Here is an 18,496-nt window from a genome sequence, read left to right as displayed (position 1 = left end):
CCATTATGGAGAGTCATGCTTCCACAAAGACAAAAACTAAGTATTTTATGTATACTGGACCAAAAGAAAGGATAGTGATATATCTAGTTAGTATCAGCATTCCCACGGAAGAGAATCGTGTGTAATGGCTCGCCCAGAGAAGAGAGCCGCACCATCAAGAGCCTACACTTTTAACTTGTCTTACCTTCGCATGGGATGAATCCATCAAACATATGTGTACTAAATCTCAACAAAAAGTGGTAGAGACTGGTGCACTACTGCACTGCCAGATTTACAAACATGTACCCAGCATGACATCTGGCAAAAGGGAGACTTTCGCATCGGGAGGTTAGTTTAAGACATCTTTATATGCGCAGACAGTCATGTAGGGACCCACTGAGTCTGCATTTGGGCGTGTTCTTTTGTTAAAATGAGTGATATGTTAATGTTTCCTCAATATGAGGAAATGGTCAATAAATATGAAAGTGCTAAGGCGAGAAAAAAAATCCCCTCTGTGTATTTCCATCTGAAAATTGAATGGGACCCATTAAGAAGCCATAGTCAGGTTCCTTTCCAAAGGTCTCTTGAATGAAAGGCAGTATCGTGTTTCTATTTTTCCGAAAGTAATGAAAAGGCATATCATTGTAGCAAGATTATGCTCAATTTCAAAAGTCTCTCGCATGAACAGCCAATCCCATCTCTGTAGTTCCATTACATAAATGAATTAGAACATTAGGAAGTGATGGTGTGGCTCCATTTCAGTTGTCCCTTTTGTGAAAAGGTGCGACATAGTTTGTATTTCAAACACAGAAATTAATGGATTCATAAAGTAGCAGAGGAGGAGACTCCATTTCAAAGGTGTAATTTGTGGAAAAAACTCCCACATCTCTCTATTTCTGTTATGCAAATTAAAGTCCACTTAACCATACAAACCAATGCCAAAGGAAATAGCAAAAAAGTTCAATGAAGCATGCTAGACAGTATCAAACATGAAACATTAAAGACGTAATTGTCACTTTTGAATTTTTGAAAACCTTTTTTTTTTTTAGCTGTTTTGTGGCTTTCCGGTTTTGGTTTTATTATATTTTTCTAACAAATTGGCATTTAAAAATTGAACAGCTGTACAGCCTACTGCCCAGTTCAGAATATGTACATAATGCAATTTATTTGCAAAAGCAGCTGTCTGAAAGTGTTTACTTTATGTGTTTTCTCTTCTTTCACCTCGACCCAGAAAATATATAGAAAATTGAAAGACACCTCCCTCCCCTTCCTATTTACAAAACAGATTTGCAAAATAACCAGTTGTGTGCATGCTGTTTTGCTGGATACCGGCTGTCACTACTGGTTCACCCAGCTGATGGGAAGACCACAGACGAGACAGCTTTCCTCTGTGCTGAAGAGGAGTGGGCAGGTCCCTGCAAATATGCAGGGGGCAATCAATCCTGGAGCTTGCCTACCTGGGAACACTACTCACCACATCCAATTTGTGGATTACCATCGGCTAGCTGCACACCTAGGTTCTACAACACTTCCACCTTAATAGGTGTAAGTAAACACCTTCTCTTCGATGCTGGCAGCATCTATCCTAGAAATGGAGGTATCTCATACATGTATATGTGCCAAGCTTTGTGGCGGTTACATACATGCCAGCATTTTAGAAAAGTGAGAGATTTTGTAAAAAACGAATCAGAAGAATGTATTTCTTCCATTGAATTCTATTGAAGGAGAGACAATTCCAGGCTGGAGACAGCCAGAATAAATAGATTTTTGGCTCCAAAATTCGGAAGCCACCCTCCAGAACCGGGCCTATTGGCATGTGTACGGTTATTCCTGAGAATTGTGCCCAGTTGATAGCAACCTTCTGCTTTGCGGCTCCTCATGTGGCTTCAAGAAATGAGACTCCGGACGGCAAGCTAAAATAATGCCACAGACTCAAACTCGTTTTTCAAGTAGTTATTCGAGGAAGTAGTAAGTGTCCGGGCAGTATCTCTTCCTTGCTGTTATATGTTTTAGGAGTCCTGCATCCTCCTGCTCCGCCTACACCACACTCTTACACCACTCCTGCTTGCAACTCCTCCTCTCCTATGAATGCTGCTGCATATCTTCCCTCTGCATCAATCAGTAATCACCCCAATCTCAACATACCCATGGCACAAGATGCCCACACTTTCCCTTGTCTTTCTTGGGGAATCTAGAGGATAGCAACTCCCTCTGCTTCTTGCACCAAGGACCAATTGGGGCTATTTCAACAAGTCTCTTACTCTAGATGACATCACTGAAGGTGGATGAGAAGTCCAATAATGCTTCGTTTTCTATTAAATTAAAGTACACAACAGGAAACAACTAACACAAAAGAAACCTAAAAGTAAAGAGCTATATGTCTAAGAAAAACTGCGAAACATACCCATGAGAAATGAATGCCTCCAAAATGATTGGGAGTATTACCAATCTCTCTCGGTACCTTGATTCTTGCCTATCTCCAAATATATAGAGACATTTAAGGAATTCATTGTTCATAGAATCTTGCTTGTCATGTCTCCGATCCTTTTGGAACAATCTGGGTAGTCAAACTTCCACAAACATGCCAGGGAGATACTAAGGGGTGAGTCAATCTTCGACAGGTTTGCCGAGCCTACCAGAGCCTACACACTTTTCTGTCTGTCTGTCTAATTTCTTTTGTTTTTTAATTATTATTTCGGCCTTTTTTTTGGTTCTTATGTTTTTCTTCTCTTTGCCAGCCTGCCGCTAGGTTACAATTTCCACTTCGAAAATCTGACTTCATTACCGCATCCCCAACTGATTAAAATGATACGAGTTAAAGGAGCAGATGTGACCTTTGGGACAACGCTGCCTAAAAATAACACTTCTCTTGCTGTCATCTAGTGCATTCAGACGCCCCACAATTACAACTTGTGCTGCTGCTCAGCAGACCTGACTGCTTAATGATCCAGAGCGGAAAGGCAATTACATGCAGGTATCTAGACGGCATGCTTCACTCTGGGTAAATCTATGTGCTATACTGATATAATTAAATATTTTATTTTTTCACCCGATTTCCGCCTTAATCTAGTCTCTAACAATGAAGGTAGACTTCTTTCTATCCTGAAGCGCGCTGTGAACATGGTCAGACTGGAAACAAAAGGCAGCCCGGCAAGCATATTCAAACCAGCCCACACTGCAGGAGAGCCTGTCCAAAATGGACCACAGGGGTGGGTGATGAATGCCAATCCTGCTCTGAAAGCAGACCCCTAGCCTGTAACCCACATGGACGATGCCTCGGTGGCAGAGTGGCCAGGTTGATATCATGTTTTCAGCCTCTTCGGACAAGTCTGTGCCCGTTTGCTTTGCTAATGATGTTAACCCCTTCCATGCGCATGACGAGCTGAGCTCCTCATGAGTTGCACCGCTCGCATGCTCATGACGAGCTCAGCTCGTCATGTAACGTGGCTTTTCGCAAAAAGCCGCACAGCGCAAAAATAGCGGCCGCACGCATGCGGTTAAAGGTCTCTGAGGGCAGTGACTGAAAGTTTGTTGCAGTATTTTTCCCTGCAGGACTATGGTGTACTGGAAAGGTCAACGTAAAACACGTGTTGCTGAAACTGGCATGTTAGAGTTCAATAAGAGTTGTAAAAATTTTTTCCTTGGGTTTATTATATATATATATATATATATATATATATATATATATATATATATTTTTTTTTTTTTTTTTCAAGGGTGAGGGGGATTTGGAAATAAACACTTTTGTAACTGGATATTCGTGTGCTTGCCGTTAATCGACCGAAAACTAGTGGATTGTGCGTTCATATATATAAATATATATATATATCTCCAAACCAAAAAGCCCCTGCTTAGAGACGCCACACGCACTGAGCTTGCATCCTCCTTTATTGGTGTACTGCAGAAAACATCAGGGTCATCAACTGAATCCTCAATAAATGGCCTTGCGCGTTTCAGACAAACCATGTCCTTGTTCACAGGCATGACATCGGGAGCAAAGCAGCTCTTCGAAGGAACACCTTTTATCCACTTTCAAAGTCCCGCCTCAGTGGGCGCGAGGCGCATTGCCTCCTGGTCATTGCAGTTCCTTTAAAAATATCTACCTTGTGGTTGCTGCTAAACATCACGTTATAATGTCCAATAAAGGAGGATGCAAGCTCCGTGCGTGTGGCGTCTCTAAGCAGGGGCTTTTTGGTTTGGATTTGTTGGCGGCTTCCCGGTCGCTGAGACACCCTGCTGCGATCAGTGCAGATCTACAGCGGCTCGTAAACACGAGGCGCGGTTAAAGCAAGGAGTCCCAATGTGGTGTTTTTAAAAGCAGGACATTGAGGTTTCACACTGTTATCAACCCACTTGGGTAAAAACTTTGGACATTATAACGTGATGTTTAGCAGCAACCACAAGGTAGATATTTTTAAAGGAACTGCAAGGACCAGGAGGCAATGCGCCTTGCGCCCACTGAGGCGGAACTTTGAAAGTGGATATAAGGTGTTCCTTTAATGAGCTGCTTTGCTCCCGATGTCATGCCTGTGAACAAGGACATGGTTTGTCTGAAACGCGTAAGGCCATTTATCGAGGATTCAGTTGATGACCCTAATGTTTTCTGCAGTAAACCAATAAAGGAGGATGCAAGCTCCGTGCGTGTGGCGTCTCTAAGCAGGGGCTTTTTGGTTTGGATACATATATATATATATATTCACTGAAAAACCCATTTTTTTAGGGTTGTTATAGTTAGCTGGACATTTCACTCGTACAAAACCATTGAAATTCCTCTGATATAGTTAGTTGTACTCACTATATCTCGCGCGCCCGCAATCCACTGCTGTTGATGTCACATATTACATCATTCATGACATGGTCAGTGACATCACGGATGACATCTCAAATGACATCGCTGAAGATATCATCCAGTGAATGTGGTTTGGTTCGTTATTTAAATATGTATTATATAATGAGCAATTTGCATTGAAGAATGAGTGGATATATAAATATAAATATATGGATGGAGGATTTAGTAGCAGTGTGATTGACTGTTTACTTGACTAATTTAAAGTGTCTCACTAAATATATTGGATAGTGACTAAACTGTGTGAACATCTGTATCACTTTGTCAGTTGTTGTGTAAACTGCTGCTCCAGTTGGCAACTAGCTATTTGAAAGTCTATATTAGTTATTGATTAGTTAACTGAGTATTTGTATGGGAGAGTGAATGTGTGTGTGACTGCCCAAATATTTGTGAATAGTTGATTCAGTAGGTATATGAAGTTAAAACTACATGTTATAACAGTTGTTTGGGTGAGTGAATATCTTTATGGGTGTGGTGATGAGCAAATATCTCTCTCAATAGTACATGTCCAACAAACTTGAAAAATAAAAGGCAGTGTATGTGTCAGTTGTTGTTTATAAATAAGTATACATAAGACTCAGTGATTGTATGAGTGACTGTATGGATAACTGTATACTTGTAATAGTGATTTTATAACACACTAAGCATGAGTCACTATCAATATTAATAGATAAAGTGGTGTTTGTATAAGTGTATAGCTAAGTAAATGTAAGTATGATCCATTGTTTGCAAAGTGAATAGGATGACTTCATAAGTGAATAGGATGTGTGCTGGTGTGCAATGTCGATATTGGTGTATAAGTATAGTTGATAGTGTTCTATTGATCATTGACTGCATGTATGAGTGAACCTATAGGTACGTGATAAGATGTGTGTATAGATCTAGGAATCACTGAGTGGGTTTTTAGAAACTTGTATTGGTGTGTCAATGGATTCAAATATGGTACTCTGTATTTTACAGTGAGTGATGAAAGGCTATACTAGTGTATGATGAGGTGTATCTGATTGTCACGTGGATGATATAATCAGTAATGCCATTTGAGATGTCATCAGTGATGTCACTTGCCATGTCATGAATGATGTAATATGTGACATCATCAGCAGTGGATTGCAGGCGTGCGAGATATAGTGCGTACAACTAACTAAATTGGAGGAATTTAAATGGTTATGTACGAGAGATTTAACCAACGAACTATAACACCCCTAAAACCTATAGTTTTTTTCAGTGAATTTCTAAGGATTTTTAAATGCTAATTCCTAACTATATCAGGCCTGAAACCTATGGTTTTTTCAGTGAATTTCGAAGGTTTTGTGAGTGTCAATTTTTAAATGTGTTAATTGTTATATTTATTTTTTGATACTGATTTACTACATTTTTTAAACTATTTATTTTTAGATATTTTATTTTTTAAATTACATTATACATTACATTACAAAATATACTTTCTCGGAATGAATTACTTTAGTTTAAATACTTTGCAAATAGGCAATAGACTTTTAAGTACAGTAGTTACAGTTGTTGCAATGGGCAACACAATTTCAAACACAATGCAACATTGACCTCAATGTGAATTTCTAGTTAAATGCAATTAGTTACTTTAGGGATTACTTGGACATCTCCTGTAAACGGTTGAGTAAAAGCGTTTTAGTTACAGTAGTGATTTTTACTGATTATTATTGTATTTTAAAAGTTGACACTTTGAAATGTTTGCACATAGAATCATCAATGTTATCCCATGGCAGGAAATTCCTTTAGCAGGTAAGTGGTGCTATCGTCACTTTTTCTTACTCAGTGGTGGATCCTGGATCCAGCACTGCTGCATCCCTGTGAGCAGTTGAAAGAATGTGTTTAAGTCATACAGGCAATTTTTAAAGAATATTTTTCGTTTTGAAAATAGACTCTTAGAAACTTTTCTGGTGAAAACCAGACAATGGATCCCTGTGGAAGGAAATACAAGTTACTGGTAAGTATGGTTAGAATTACTTTTCAGGCTCAGTGCTGGGCTAAAAGATGCAGCACTGGGTTCTCTCCTGATAACAGGTGAGTAAATCGGAATTCGTAGTTCTGCTGATTTTATAGGAATATTTTAAAATTCCAAAACTCCACACTTAGAAGGATTTCCAAGTGAAACCAGTCAATGTTACCCTATGGAAGGAAATTCACTTAGCAAGTCAGTAGTGTTATCGCTACCTTTTCTTACTCAGTGTTGGATTCTGGATCCAGCACTGCTGCATCTCCTGTAAAGAGTTGAGAGAATGCGTTTAAGTCATACAGGCAATTTCTAAAGAATATTTTTAGTTTTTGAAAATAGACACTTAGAAACTTTTCTGGTGAAAACCAGACAAGTGATTCCTATGGAATGAAATACAAGTTACTGGTAAGTATGATTGGCATTACTTTTCAGGGTCAGTGCTGGGCTAAAAGATGCAGCACTGGGTTCTCTCCTGATAACAGGTGAGTAAATCGGAATTTATAGTTCAGCTGATTTTAGAGGAATATTTGTACGTTTCAAAAATCGACACTTAGAAACTTTTCTGGTGAAAACCACACAATGGATTCCTATGGAAGGAAATACAAGTTACTGGTAAGTACGCTTATAATTTCTTTTCAGGGTCAGTGCTGGGCTAAAAGATTATACTAAACAACCAGGGTTTGGGCTAAAAAACAGTAGGGCAGAGCCCCAGGCAACTAATAAACAAAGAATTGCCACTGCTGTTCACTACTTCTACACTTCCTTTCGAATGAGTCACATTGACCTAAACAAACATGACTGCCTGTTTATTTCATTCTCAGTTTTTTATTTTGAGGAATCATTAATGCATAGTCAAAAAAACACAATTTCAAAATCATTATCACAAATTACACTATACACAACTATATACATATCAATCCATCCCCCAATTTTTCAAATGATATTTTTATACAATCCAAAAACCACTCTCTCTCATTCAACCCCATTCAACTCTACTGTTCATTCACACACATATATATATATATATATTTCTTCATATATATATATATAGGTGTTTATGTATGTATATTTGTGTGTTATGAAAACACGTGAAGGGAGATATTTTCTATCTGAACAGATGATAAATACCATTCAATACTGTAGCTGTCCCTTGGTGTGGGTGAACAATGTATGTTAAAATAAACTTCGAATCAGTGTGCATTTATTGGCCAGACCGTTTGTAAACATGCTTTCAAATGCCACCTACTTTTGTGCAGGATGCATGGGGTGAAATGGGATCTCATCCAATCTCTTGTCCTATCCAGGCTGCTGTCTTCACCCGTTGTTAACTTCAGGGCCTCCTTTAAGAAGTTCACAAAATGGATTCTGACTCTCACTGTGTATACTTCAGGATCTACAGACACACTGGTCTGAGAGGCCGACGGGGGTCACTAATTGACTTAAGATCTTATTTCATTTATTAATTTGATAAGCGCTCCGATATACAGAAAAGGATTCATGACGCTGAAACAAAGGACAAGATTACATCGCAATTAGAAATGTCTGCTTTGGTTTAAGTAACGACATATGGATTAAAATCCAAGTAAAATTGGATGCCAAGTTGCAATCAATGCAAATCCAACACTAGTACGGCCAGGGAAAACATAAAAACATTGGTGTTAATGAGTATATTCGATCGATTAAATATTATACAAAATATTATATACAAAGTTGTGGATAGTGTGCGGCGCAGTTCTCCATGAACAAGCGTAAAGAACAGATTTGGGGAAAAACAGTAAAACCTCAATATTTCGAAGTGAGGATCGAACTGAATACTTGGAGGACAAAGTCTAAACAGCAAATAGTTTTGTTAAAGATCAGGTCTGGAGTTGATCGTAGGATTATCTTATAGTCGATTATGTACAGTCTGCGTTACAACCCTACCCAAAGAATCTATGGTCAGTTTATTCAATATGAGCCTGAGAGTACCACAGACAAAATGGTAAAAGCTAAAAATGAAAAAATTGTCGTCCAAAAGTGTGACAGTGAAGGTCCCTTCAGGCAATAGGCTCATAAATATGAACTTAAAATTTGAAATATCAGCTGGTACAGAGAACTGCGCCAGTCACTTACAAAACTGCGCAGAGAAGACTCCAAATATTGCCAGCGCTTCCGTGGATTGCTAATGGAACTGGCGCTTGTATGAGGCCCCTCCAATGTAACTGTAATCACTTGTGAGTGATAATGAATAAATAGAAAACTTCAAAGTGACAGTGGGGTTTGAATTCAGTCATTGGATCAATATTATGCTGGTGTCATTTCCTGAGCATTTGAGTGGCGTGGGTGATTTGTAGGCTGGTCATTACTGCTTTGATTGCATCATTCTAAAAGTTATTAGAACATTGGACAATGGTGTGCTCCGTGCTTCCACGAGCTGTTAAAGGCCTGCAAAGCAACATTCCAATGTTGTTTTCACAAAGTCCTCTCAGAGCCCGAAGGGATTTAAACCTCCTTGGGCTCCGAGTTGCCTTTGTTTTATTTATTAGAACATTCTGCCCTCTAGTGGCAAAATGTTCTAATAGCCTTATCTCCCTTCGTAGCTGGGCCATACCAGCTATTAAAGTCCTGCTCCCTTGTTAAAGGCCCTCGCCAACGCTGGAACGCACCTTTATTAGCCGGCATAGCCCGCTACGACGGGCTATTAGGCTATATTAGAGCATGTTAGAAATGTGAGAGCTCCATTGAAGACAATGGAGTAGCTCTGGGCTTAAAATGGCTGGTAGAAGCCTGGAGATCCAACATGTTTTTTCCCTTTTTAATTTAGAACATTCTATACTCAGTGGGTGGAATGTTCTAATAGCCTTATAGCCCTTCTGCCTAGGGCTATACCAGTTGTTAAAGACCCTCTCCCTCATTATAGGCTCTTGCCTGAGGCTCGGGCCTATAACTCGGGTTCAGGGTCTTTAACAACTGGTATAGCCATCGGCAGCGGGCTATAAGGCTGTATGAAAATGATTTGAGTTAGCCAGGTGTAGAAACGTAACTGATTTTTACCCCAATGATTTTCCTTGCATTTGTGTATATTTCTGGTTCATGCCAGAATCTTGCAGTTTCTCTTGCTTTCTGATACCAAAAGCCAACTTTCTGCCTCAGATGTTGGATGCTAGACAGCATAAACAGGGCTGCTCACATTCTGTGTACAAGAATTGAGGTTGAGACCCATCCCTAACAAGGTCTTCAATTCTTCAAATAATCATCTAACGCTAGGTTGTGTATGTATATATCTGAAAGAGACAAGTGATGATTGATTCCTTACCTTAGAATATTCCCCAGGCATCAGTCTGGATCCGGAAAGTTTTCTGCTTAGCAGTACCCCTTCGCGCCAGTGGGTGGTGTTGTGCGTTCCGCGTCCGTCACTGGCGTCGTAAGTGCCGGGATGACGTCACGGAGGCTACTTAGGCGCCACCCATCAGTTCTTCCTTTTTCCGCACCTAAAGCGCAGCTCCGGATTGAGCACGTACCTCGGTCATTTTTTTTACCACTTTTTTGAGACTTTTGTCTCCTTTCTCTTGTCTCCTGGTGCACATAGGGAAGCCGGCTTAAGTCTTGTGGGTCGTGCCGCCATAATATGTTGGTGGCGGACCCCCATGATGTCTGCCTCTACAGCCTGGAGACCGACCATGACTCCCGAGACTGTCGGGACTGCCGTGCCATGGCCCGAAGCCTTGCGAGAGCGGCGCTGGAAGTTGCTGGAGGTCCGGCAGTCCTCTCACCACCGCTCCAGGTCTAGGGCCGTTTGCAGGACCAGAGCTGCCGTTCCTCGTGCTCTAAGTCTTCACCTTCAGATTCCGGTAAGCGACGCCATAAGAAAAAGTCGAAGAAGCGTGTTCGCTCTCCGACATCCCCCTGTCGATCCTCCGAGGCGGACGCGGTGCGGCTCCTCCGGAGCCTGGGAGTCCCGCGGCCTACCCGCAATATACGGGTCCGTCTGCGACTCCTGAACAAATGCAAGAGTTTCTTGCTACCATGGACTGCCTGTTTAGGCCTCGGGCTCCCGCCGGCGCGCTTGCAGGCCCTGTGGTCCCGTGTCCAGATCCTGTTGGCCTGGCGGCACCGCCTCTGGCGCCGGCCCCGGAGCCACTGGATCCAGTGCCCTCGGATCCGGCACCACAAGGTGCAGCGCCGCTGGCTCCAGCCCCAGTGCCGCCCCTGGCTCCGCCACAGGCACCGCACTGGGTGCCGTTTATCCCGCCCCTGCCCCTGTTCTCTGACCATTTTGTTCCGACCTGGGATCTGCATTGGGGTGGGGCTCTGGTTCGGCCCTGGCCAGCGCCGTGCCTGGCGCCGCTCCCGGCGCTGCTTGCCCCCACTCCGGCTCTGGCCCTGCCGCCGCTGCCGGCTCCTTCTACTCCAGAGCCAGATGAGAATTGGAACAGGTCCGAGGACCCCCATGCGGGGCAGTGCGACTCCGAGCAGGATTGGCAGGATGACCTTCAAGATGCTGGTGAAATTGATTTGTCTTCTTTCCCGGGGTTTGCCTCCCCTCCGCCTACTATGAAGGATAGCGCTTCCTACACCATGGTGCTGCGTCGGGCTTCGGAGGCTCTCCATCTTGACCTCCCTACGGTGGTCCTTAAGACCAACCTCCTTACGGAGGTGATTCAGATGGCTTCTATGTCGTCGGAACCTCTGCTGCCTTTCAATGAGGCCCTTACCGAAGTCCTCTTGGGCACTTGGTTGCGGCCGGCCTCGGGGGCACCGGTGGATAAGAACGTCGCTAGGCGTCATCATCTGGCATCTGGTGATCCTGCCTCCTTGACCACTCCCCCACGCCTGAGAGCCTGGTCATTCAGGCCTCAACATCGCAGAGTACCTTTCCCACGGCTCCGCCGAAGAAGGACTCTAAGAAGCTGGACCAATATGGTAAGAGATTGTTCTCCTCGGCCAGCTTGGGGTTGCGGTCAGTTAATACCGCCTGTTTATTGGGCCGTTACTCCCACGCAGTGTGGGATTCTGTAGCAGAGGTCCTGCTTCAGTGTTCTGAGGAGGTCCAGGTTGTCCTTTCCCAAGCAACAGCAGAGGGCAAGGGTGCGGTGAAGTTTGCCATCAGGTGTGGTCTGGACATAGCTGATTCCTTGGGCAGGGTGATTTCCATGACTGTGGCGTTGCGGCGCCATGCCTGGTTGCGTTTTACCGGGTTCTCGCTTAATGTCCAGAGCGGGCCATGGCCAAGTCTTTGAGTCTTTCCACGAAGAGCCCTGTCACGCCTGGGTTTCGTTCCTCGATCAGGAAGTCTCATCCCTCCTGGCCAAGGGGGCCATCGAGTACGTTCCCAATCAGGAAGTAGGGTGTGGCTGTTATTCCCACTACTTTCTGGTCCCCAAGAAGGACAAGGGGGGGCCTGCGCCCCATCTTGGACCTCCGGGATGTCAATCGCTTCCTCCGGAAGGAGAAGTTCAAGATGCTGACTCTGGCTCATGTCCTGACTGCCCTGGACCCTGGAGACTGGATGGTAGGGTTGGGCTTGCAGGAAGAAGATTTTCATATCCTCGTTACCTGCGGTTCAAGGTGGGCCAGAAGCATTTTCAGTTTGCCGTGCTCCCCTTCGGCTTTACCAGCACCCCTCGGGTGTTCACGAAGGTGATGGCGGTGGTCGCAGCTCATCTGCGCAGGTCTGGGGTGTCAGTCTTCCCCTACCTCAACGACTGGCTATTTGAAGGCGGGCTCGCCCCAGGCAGTTGTCGCCCACCTCCAGACTACGGCCGACCTCCTGCATTGGCTGGGGTTCTCCATCAACGTGCCGAAGTCGCACCTGACTCCCTCTCAGAAGCTCCCTTTCATCGTAGCGGTTTTGGATTCAATGCTGTTTCGGGTTTATCCTCCCGAGCAGCGAGACCAGGATATTCAGGCTATGATTCCGCTCTTTCAGCCTCTATCCCGGGTTTCAGTCAGGATGGCTGTAATGTCATTCTGGCAGCCAGGCATCACTCCACTAAAATAGTATACGCCTGCCGATGGAACAGATTTGTGGCGTGGTGCACAGCAAAGGCTGTGGATTCCCTTTCGGCCCCTCTTTCTGACGTTCTTCTGTTGCTCCTATCTTTGGCCCAGCAGGGCTGTGCTCTGGGCACCATCAAAGGCTATCTTTCTGCCATTTCCGCCTTCCTGAGGCTCCCTGATCAGCCTTCTCTTTTTAAGTCCCCGGTTGTTAACTGCTTTCTCAAAGGCATTACACAAACGTTTCCTCCCGTGCCTCTCATAATGCCTCAATAGGACTTAAATCTTGTCTTGACTTTTCCGATATGCACTCCTTTTGAGCTTCTTCATAACTGTCCTTTACGTCTTCTTACTCTAAAGACAACTTTCCTGGTTGCTATCACCTCTGCCAGAAGAGTGAATGAGCTCCAGGCCCTTTCTTCCAAACCTCCTTTCCTTTCTGTTCATCCAGACTAGGTGGTTGTAAGGACCCGTCCTTCTTTTCTGCCAAAGGTTGTCACGCCCTTCCACATCGGGCAGACCATCACTTTGCCCACCTTTTTTCCACCTCCGCATCCTTCATGGGAAGAGGAGAGGCTCCACCGTCTGGATCCAAACCGTGTGCTAGCATTCTATCTGCAGCGTACACAGCAGTTCCGGGTGTTGATGATCAGCTTTTTGTTGGCTAGGTGGGGCTGTGCACAAACAGACCATCTCCCAGTGGGTCGTTATGTGCATCAAAGCATATTACTCCTTGGCCAAGAAGAAGCCTCCTGTTGGGCTGCGTGCCCATTCGACCAGGGCAACGGCAGCCACTACTGCCTTGGGACGTGGCGTTCCCTTGCAGGACATTTGTCAGGCAGCTACGTGGGACTCGCTGCACATGTTTACCAAGCACTACTGCCTTGACAGTCAGATCCAGAGAGATGGCTTCTTTGGCCGTTCTGTGCTCTGTGACTTTTTGGTGTAATCTTGCTCGCAGACCCACCACCTGGGTTGGTATTGCTGGGGTATCTTTTCTAAGGTAAGGAATCTATCACTAACGTGTCTCTTTCAGATGCACAAGTTACTACAAGATATCTGTAAGAGACATTAGTTAGTGATAGTTTCCCTACCGCCCCACCAATCCTCCCGTTCTGCGAACTGATTACTAGGGTTAAGGTCATCCCCTTTTAGGGACCTAGTTTTATGCACCAATGGTCAGTTTCTTGCATGGCTTTGCGTTTTGGTGCAAAAAGTTGTGTACTGAACTGACGTCAGCGCACATGGGTGGCGCCTAAGTAGCCTCCGTGACGTCATCCCGGTGCTTACGACGCCAGTGACGGACGCAGAGCCCACGGCGCCACCTACTGGCACACATGGGTACTGCTAAGCAGAAAACCTTCCGGATCCAGACAGGCGCCTGGGGAATATTCTAAGGTAAGGAATCTATCACTAACTAATGTCTCTTACAGATATATCGTTACACAAGTAGTAACTTGTGCACCAATTACACTACAACACACACCTGCATCAGTGCAGGTGTTATGAAAGCCCACAGCACCTTTTTGGGGTACTACATGGGGCTGAAACATGTGGGCCTACCTAAAAAGGGTTGAATAATTCCCCTATACTTTTTAGGCCTACCCACTAGGGACTTCTACTAAAGTATCTTGTCCACCAGTATTATTTTTTGCCCCTCTCTCAATCCCAAAACAGTTCTCCCACACCAATTCATTGGGTGCCCAGGCACAGATTACTGGACCATATTCCGGCCTGAAGAGCTCTCCTCACACTGGTAGCAGCCCACATTGGTGGCTTCGTACACTGATGTGAGCATGTCACCTCTGGGTGGGTGAGGGCTGTCATCCTTTAAGGTACACACTCCCTGTCCTGTAAACATTTATCAATTTATGTCATTTATAGGACAGATGGAGCTTTTTTCACTACTTCCTTTTCTTTCCCTGAGAGTGTAAATAAATTTTTTAGGAGGATATGCCCAGAAGTTATTTTTATTGAGAATGATCAAACTTTCTCTTCTTAAAATTGTGACTAATTAATTAACTCAAGCCATATCACGATTAATTGTTTTATATAAACAATTATAACCTGATTATTTAGCCTCACATACGCATTTGAAGTGGAGAAAGGCTGCAGATGTCATAATGCATCAGTTTGTTCGAGGAAAGGACAGGAACGAAACCATGATACACAGTTGATAAGAAGATATAAAGTAATGTAGTAAAACTACCTACTTGGGCCACTCAACAATGTCCTCCTGAAGGAAGAAGCATGTGGAGCTCAGAGAGTGAACTTTACAATCATTTGATAGTTGGGAAACTTATACTTTCTTTGTGTCACTTTCATGTTTTCTATTGATTTTTATGTTTTGCTTTCATGTTTTTCTATACCCAGGGACAAGGAGACCTCTTGAAGAGTGCAAAGAATGAAGGCTTGGAGAACATGAAGCAGATTCAGCTGGCGTGCCTGTCCTGCGGCCTAAGTAAAGCTGGCACTGCTGATGGGAGGCAGAAGCGAGGCCTGGAGGCCATTGAGGAGAAGGAGGGTGGGGAAGAAAATGGCAGATTGTGAGAGCAAACAGTACCATCCCCTCCTCCAAACTGTGCCTCAAAATAGCAGACTAGGAATGGGCGGCCAGGGCCCTGCCCCACCCTGGCCGGTCCCAGGATAGAGAGTGCAGGCAAAGGCTCTCAGTATGTTCTGAAAAAGGAGCGGTGTTTGGAAGTGGGGGGCGGGGCGTATGTCAGCCTCGCCCTCAGCCTTGGTGCACACCAGACTGGAAGAGGACACGGCTGTGTAAGCTAGGCGGTCACACGATGCGTGCTTGGGAAGGAACATGGAATTATTTTTATAAAAGAGTATAAAGATGGGGCAAACAAAATAAAGGTAGCTCTGCTCTGTGTGGAGTAACTATAGATCTACATTTTGTCAGTATTTTAAAGTCAGTCCATTTGCAAAAGTAAAACACTTTTGTTACTAGAGTCTTTATAAAATTCCACCTGTGTGGTTATATGTAGGTAATCCTACAAAATGTTTTTTTCTGCAACATCAACTGTCTATTAATTTATTATTTATCACCACCTTTGAAAAGTCCTGTCTTAATAGAGAATGATAGTCTAGACTATTCAAGGGAATGTTATTGTTTCATGTTTGTCTTTTATGTTCATAATTTGTTTTTTGGCTTTGAATATTGAAAATCTCCTAGATGCTTCAATGTTAGCTCAAAGTAAGGTTTATCAACCTTTAAGCACCTGCTTAGTGCCCTAGAGACCAATATTTTATTTATACATTGTTGAAACCAAAGGAATGGTTTAGTATTGTTTTTAGAAAAAAGACCTGCTAAGAAAATTGAAGCCAAATCGAATGTGTGATCCTCCAAACTGTCTGAAGCAAGGACATGAAGACCCTGGTTTGTAAAGGGGTATGCCCACCTTAAACAATTTCAAAACTGTCATTCCTGGCTTAAGACTTTATATAAAGACTAGCGTTTCTGGTTAAAGACAGTTTTAAGATTGCATGAAACCCGAGACAAAAACCTTAGTGAATCTAGTCCATGTTTCCTGGCTTATGACTGTCCTAAAACTGTTTTAAGATATGAAAAGACTTCAGTAAATCTAGACTTTGAAATCTGAGCATATGGAATGAGTGCTTTTGTGCTCAGAGTCCCACAAGAACATTCCACAATATTTGTGATATATTAAAAAAAAGCACTGGATGAAGAAGTTCTGTGCAATTGTTCGAGATAGAACGAAGTCTGAATTTTCTTCTTTTAGCCTTTTTCAAGGATTAGATGTTGCTGGAAAGGCTGCCAAATGATTTGCCTAATTATAAATCATCCTCAAGTCCATTTCATAATTATGAAACGTTTTGTGCAGAAAAGACACACAACTTCTCTGCAGCATCCTGAGAATAATTTTCAACTAAAAGAAAATGTTTGTGATTTTACTTTACTTTCAGGAAAACTTTGCTCTAAATTACACTTGAATTGTCGACTCACTGACCACTAAACGTCACTAAATGTCAATTAGAGAAGCAAAGTGACCGAAATTAATGCGAAAATTATAAGTCGAAAGCTATTACATTTAGTTTTTTCTTTTCTAATGAATATGCACTGTAAACATCCTGAAAACATGGCTTAATTTTTATCATTTGATGGGTTGGCAAACCAAAACATAACCTGGATGCAGCCAGAGGATCATTTAGATACACAATATGTAAGGGCTAGTACACTTTCCATATACTATGCTAGGGACAGTTGGTTAATGGGAAGATTAAAAGATCCTACAACAGGCCAATTAATGTATTAGTGAAACCACCTGCAAAAGGTTTTTGCAAGAAAAGTACCCTCTTGCTTTTTTGGAAATTCAAGTTAAGTTTTGCAAAGGAGACAATCTTCGTAAATCTGTGAAGGCCTCAGTGGCCTTTCCATCAGAAATTATGATGTAACTCCAAGGTCCCCTGCACACGCTAGTGGTACATAGATTTAAGTTAGTACAGTAATGAGTGTAAGAAAGAAAGAAACACTGTTTATCCACTGCTCTGTGTGGTTCCAGGATTTATTGTCCTTGTTGTGCGTTCCTTGGTACAGTCTTAGCCTAGCCAACATGTGTTTCGTCACTACCATGAAGCACACAGCAACTTCTTCAGGGCTAAATTCCTTTGATTACGGTCCTTATTGTCGGTTCTACTTCCGTCCCAAAGGTAAATAGTAGTAGAAGGTTTCGAGGGTATCAGAGACCAGAATTCCATTTAATTAAAGTTTCCTCATGAAGTTGATTCTATATTCTGTGATGCAGACGAGTATTCAGAATATGCAGTTACTGATTATTGTGAGACACTATTCGTAGGGTTATGGTTGTCAGCCAGCTTTGATTGTGTTGCCGCTGGTCACCCAATCCGGTGAAGGAGCTGGTGAAGTCTCCCACATATGAGAGCGCCATCACCCCACTAGAACCACCACCAGGCGTGCAGTGTCAGAAATGAATATGTATATTATGCCATATCACCGGTTGTATTTAAGAAATCCAAATAAATAGTAGTTCTGTGGTGAACCTAATGGAGAAAATTATCTTTCTGCCTGCAACATTGAATATATATATATATATATATATTCTTTTTGTGAAGGAATTACTTTGACTGTTCTAAACCTCTCACTTCGCTTACAATGTAGGTAAGAAATTAAACAAAAGGCCATCAAAGAGGAGCTGCGGCGCATGCAGGTAAAAGCGGTGGGGCCGGGTTGGGGGGGAATTCGACAGACCACCAGGAGGGAAAATTAAATAAATAATTAAGATTCCCTCGTCGTTGTCTGTCGAAATCACCCCCCCACCCGCCCTACCACTCTTACCTGCACGGGCCGCGGCTGTCAAAGAGAAGGGTGGACACAATCAAATTAGCACAGTCGCTGTAGGCAAAGATCAATGATAGCTCTCCCACTTCTTAGGTTGGAGCATATATTGCATCCATGTAAACCGGGTAAGTGTAGTAAATGCCCCCGCAGCCTCCACAGTACAGGTGGGACCCGAGCTCCATGGGGCCTCCTCAGCACAGTACCCTGGCCTCAGCGCTCCTGTGCAAGTCCGGAGAGGGCCCCCTCCAGGTACTTTGCAGGGGGACCTCTCTCAAGTTTCCTTACGCCACTGGGCGGGATCGATGGTGACATGCTAGGTCAGTACCCTCTAACTCTCTAAAAGGACTCATGTCGAGAGTCAGGGCCTAATTTAAGAAGGCGTTTTCATTGCATG

General features: G+C 43.4%; 1 protein-coding gene across 3 annotated transcripts in view; it reads left to right on the top strand.

The window, feature by feature from the left end:
• PLCL1 (phospholipase C like 1 (inactive)) overlaps positions 1-15,667 on the top strand; it is a 506,778-nt gene extending 491,111 nt beyond the window's left edge. For all 3 annotated transcript variants that reach the window (XM_078680511.1, XM_078680509.1, XM_078680510.1), the window contains exon 6: positions 15,147-15,667. In XM_078680511.1, coding sequence (XP_078536637.1) covers positions 15,147-15,323 — 177 coding nt within the window. In that variant the 3' untranslated portion in view covers positions 15,324-15,667. The remainder of the gene's footprint in view (positions 1-15,146) is intronic.
• The last annotated feature ends 2,829 nt before the right edge of the window (positions 15,668-18,496 follow it).

This window comes from Lissotriton helveticus, chromosome 3_1 (genome assembly GCF_964261635.1).
Source record: "Lissotriton helveticus chromosome 3_1, aLisHel1.1, whole genome shotgun sequence".
Lineage (NCBI taxonomy): Eukaryota > Metazoa > Chordata > Amphibia > Caudata > Salamandridae > Lissotriton > Lissotriton helveticus.
This window is presented reverse-complemented; position numbering and strand designations above follow the sequence as displayed.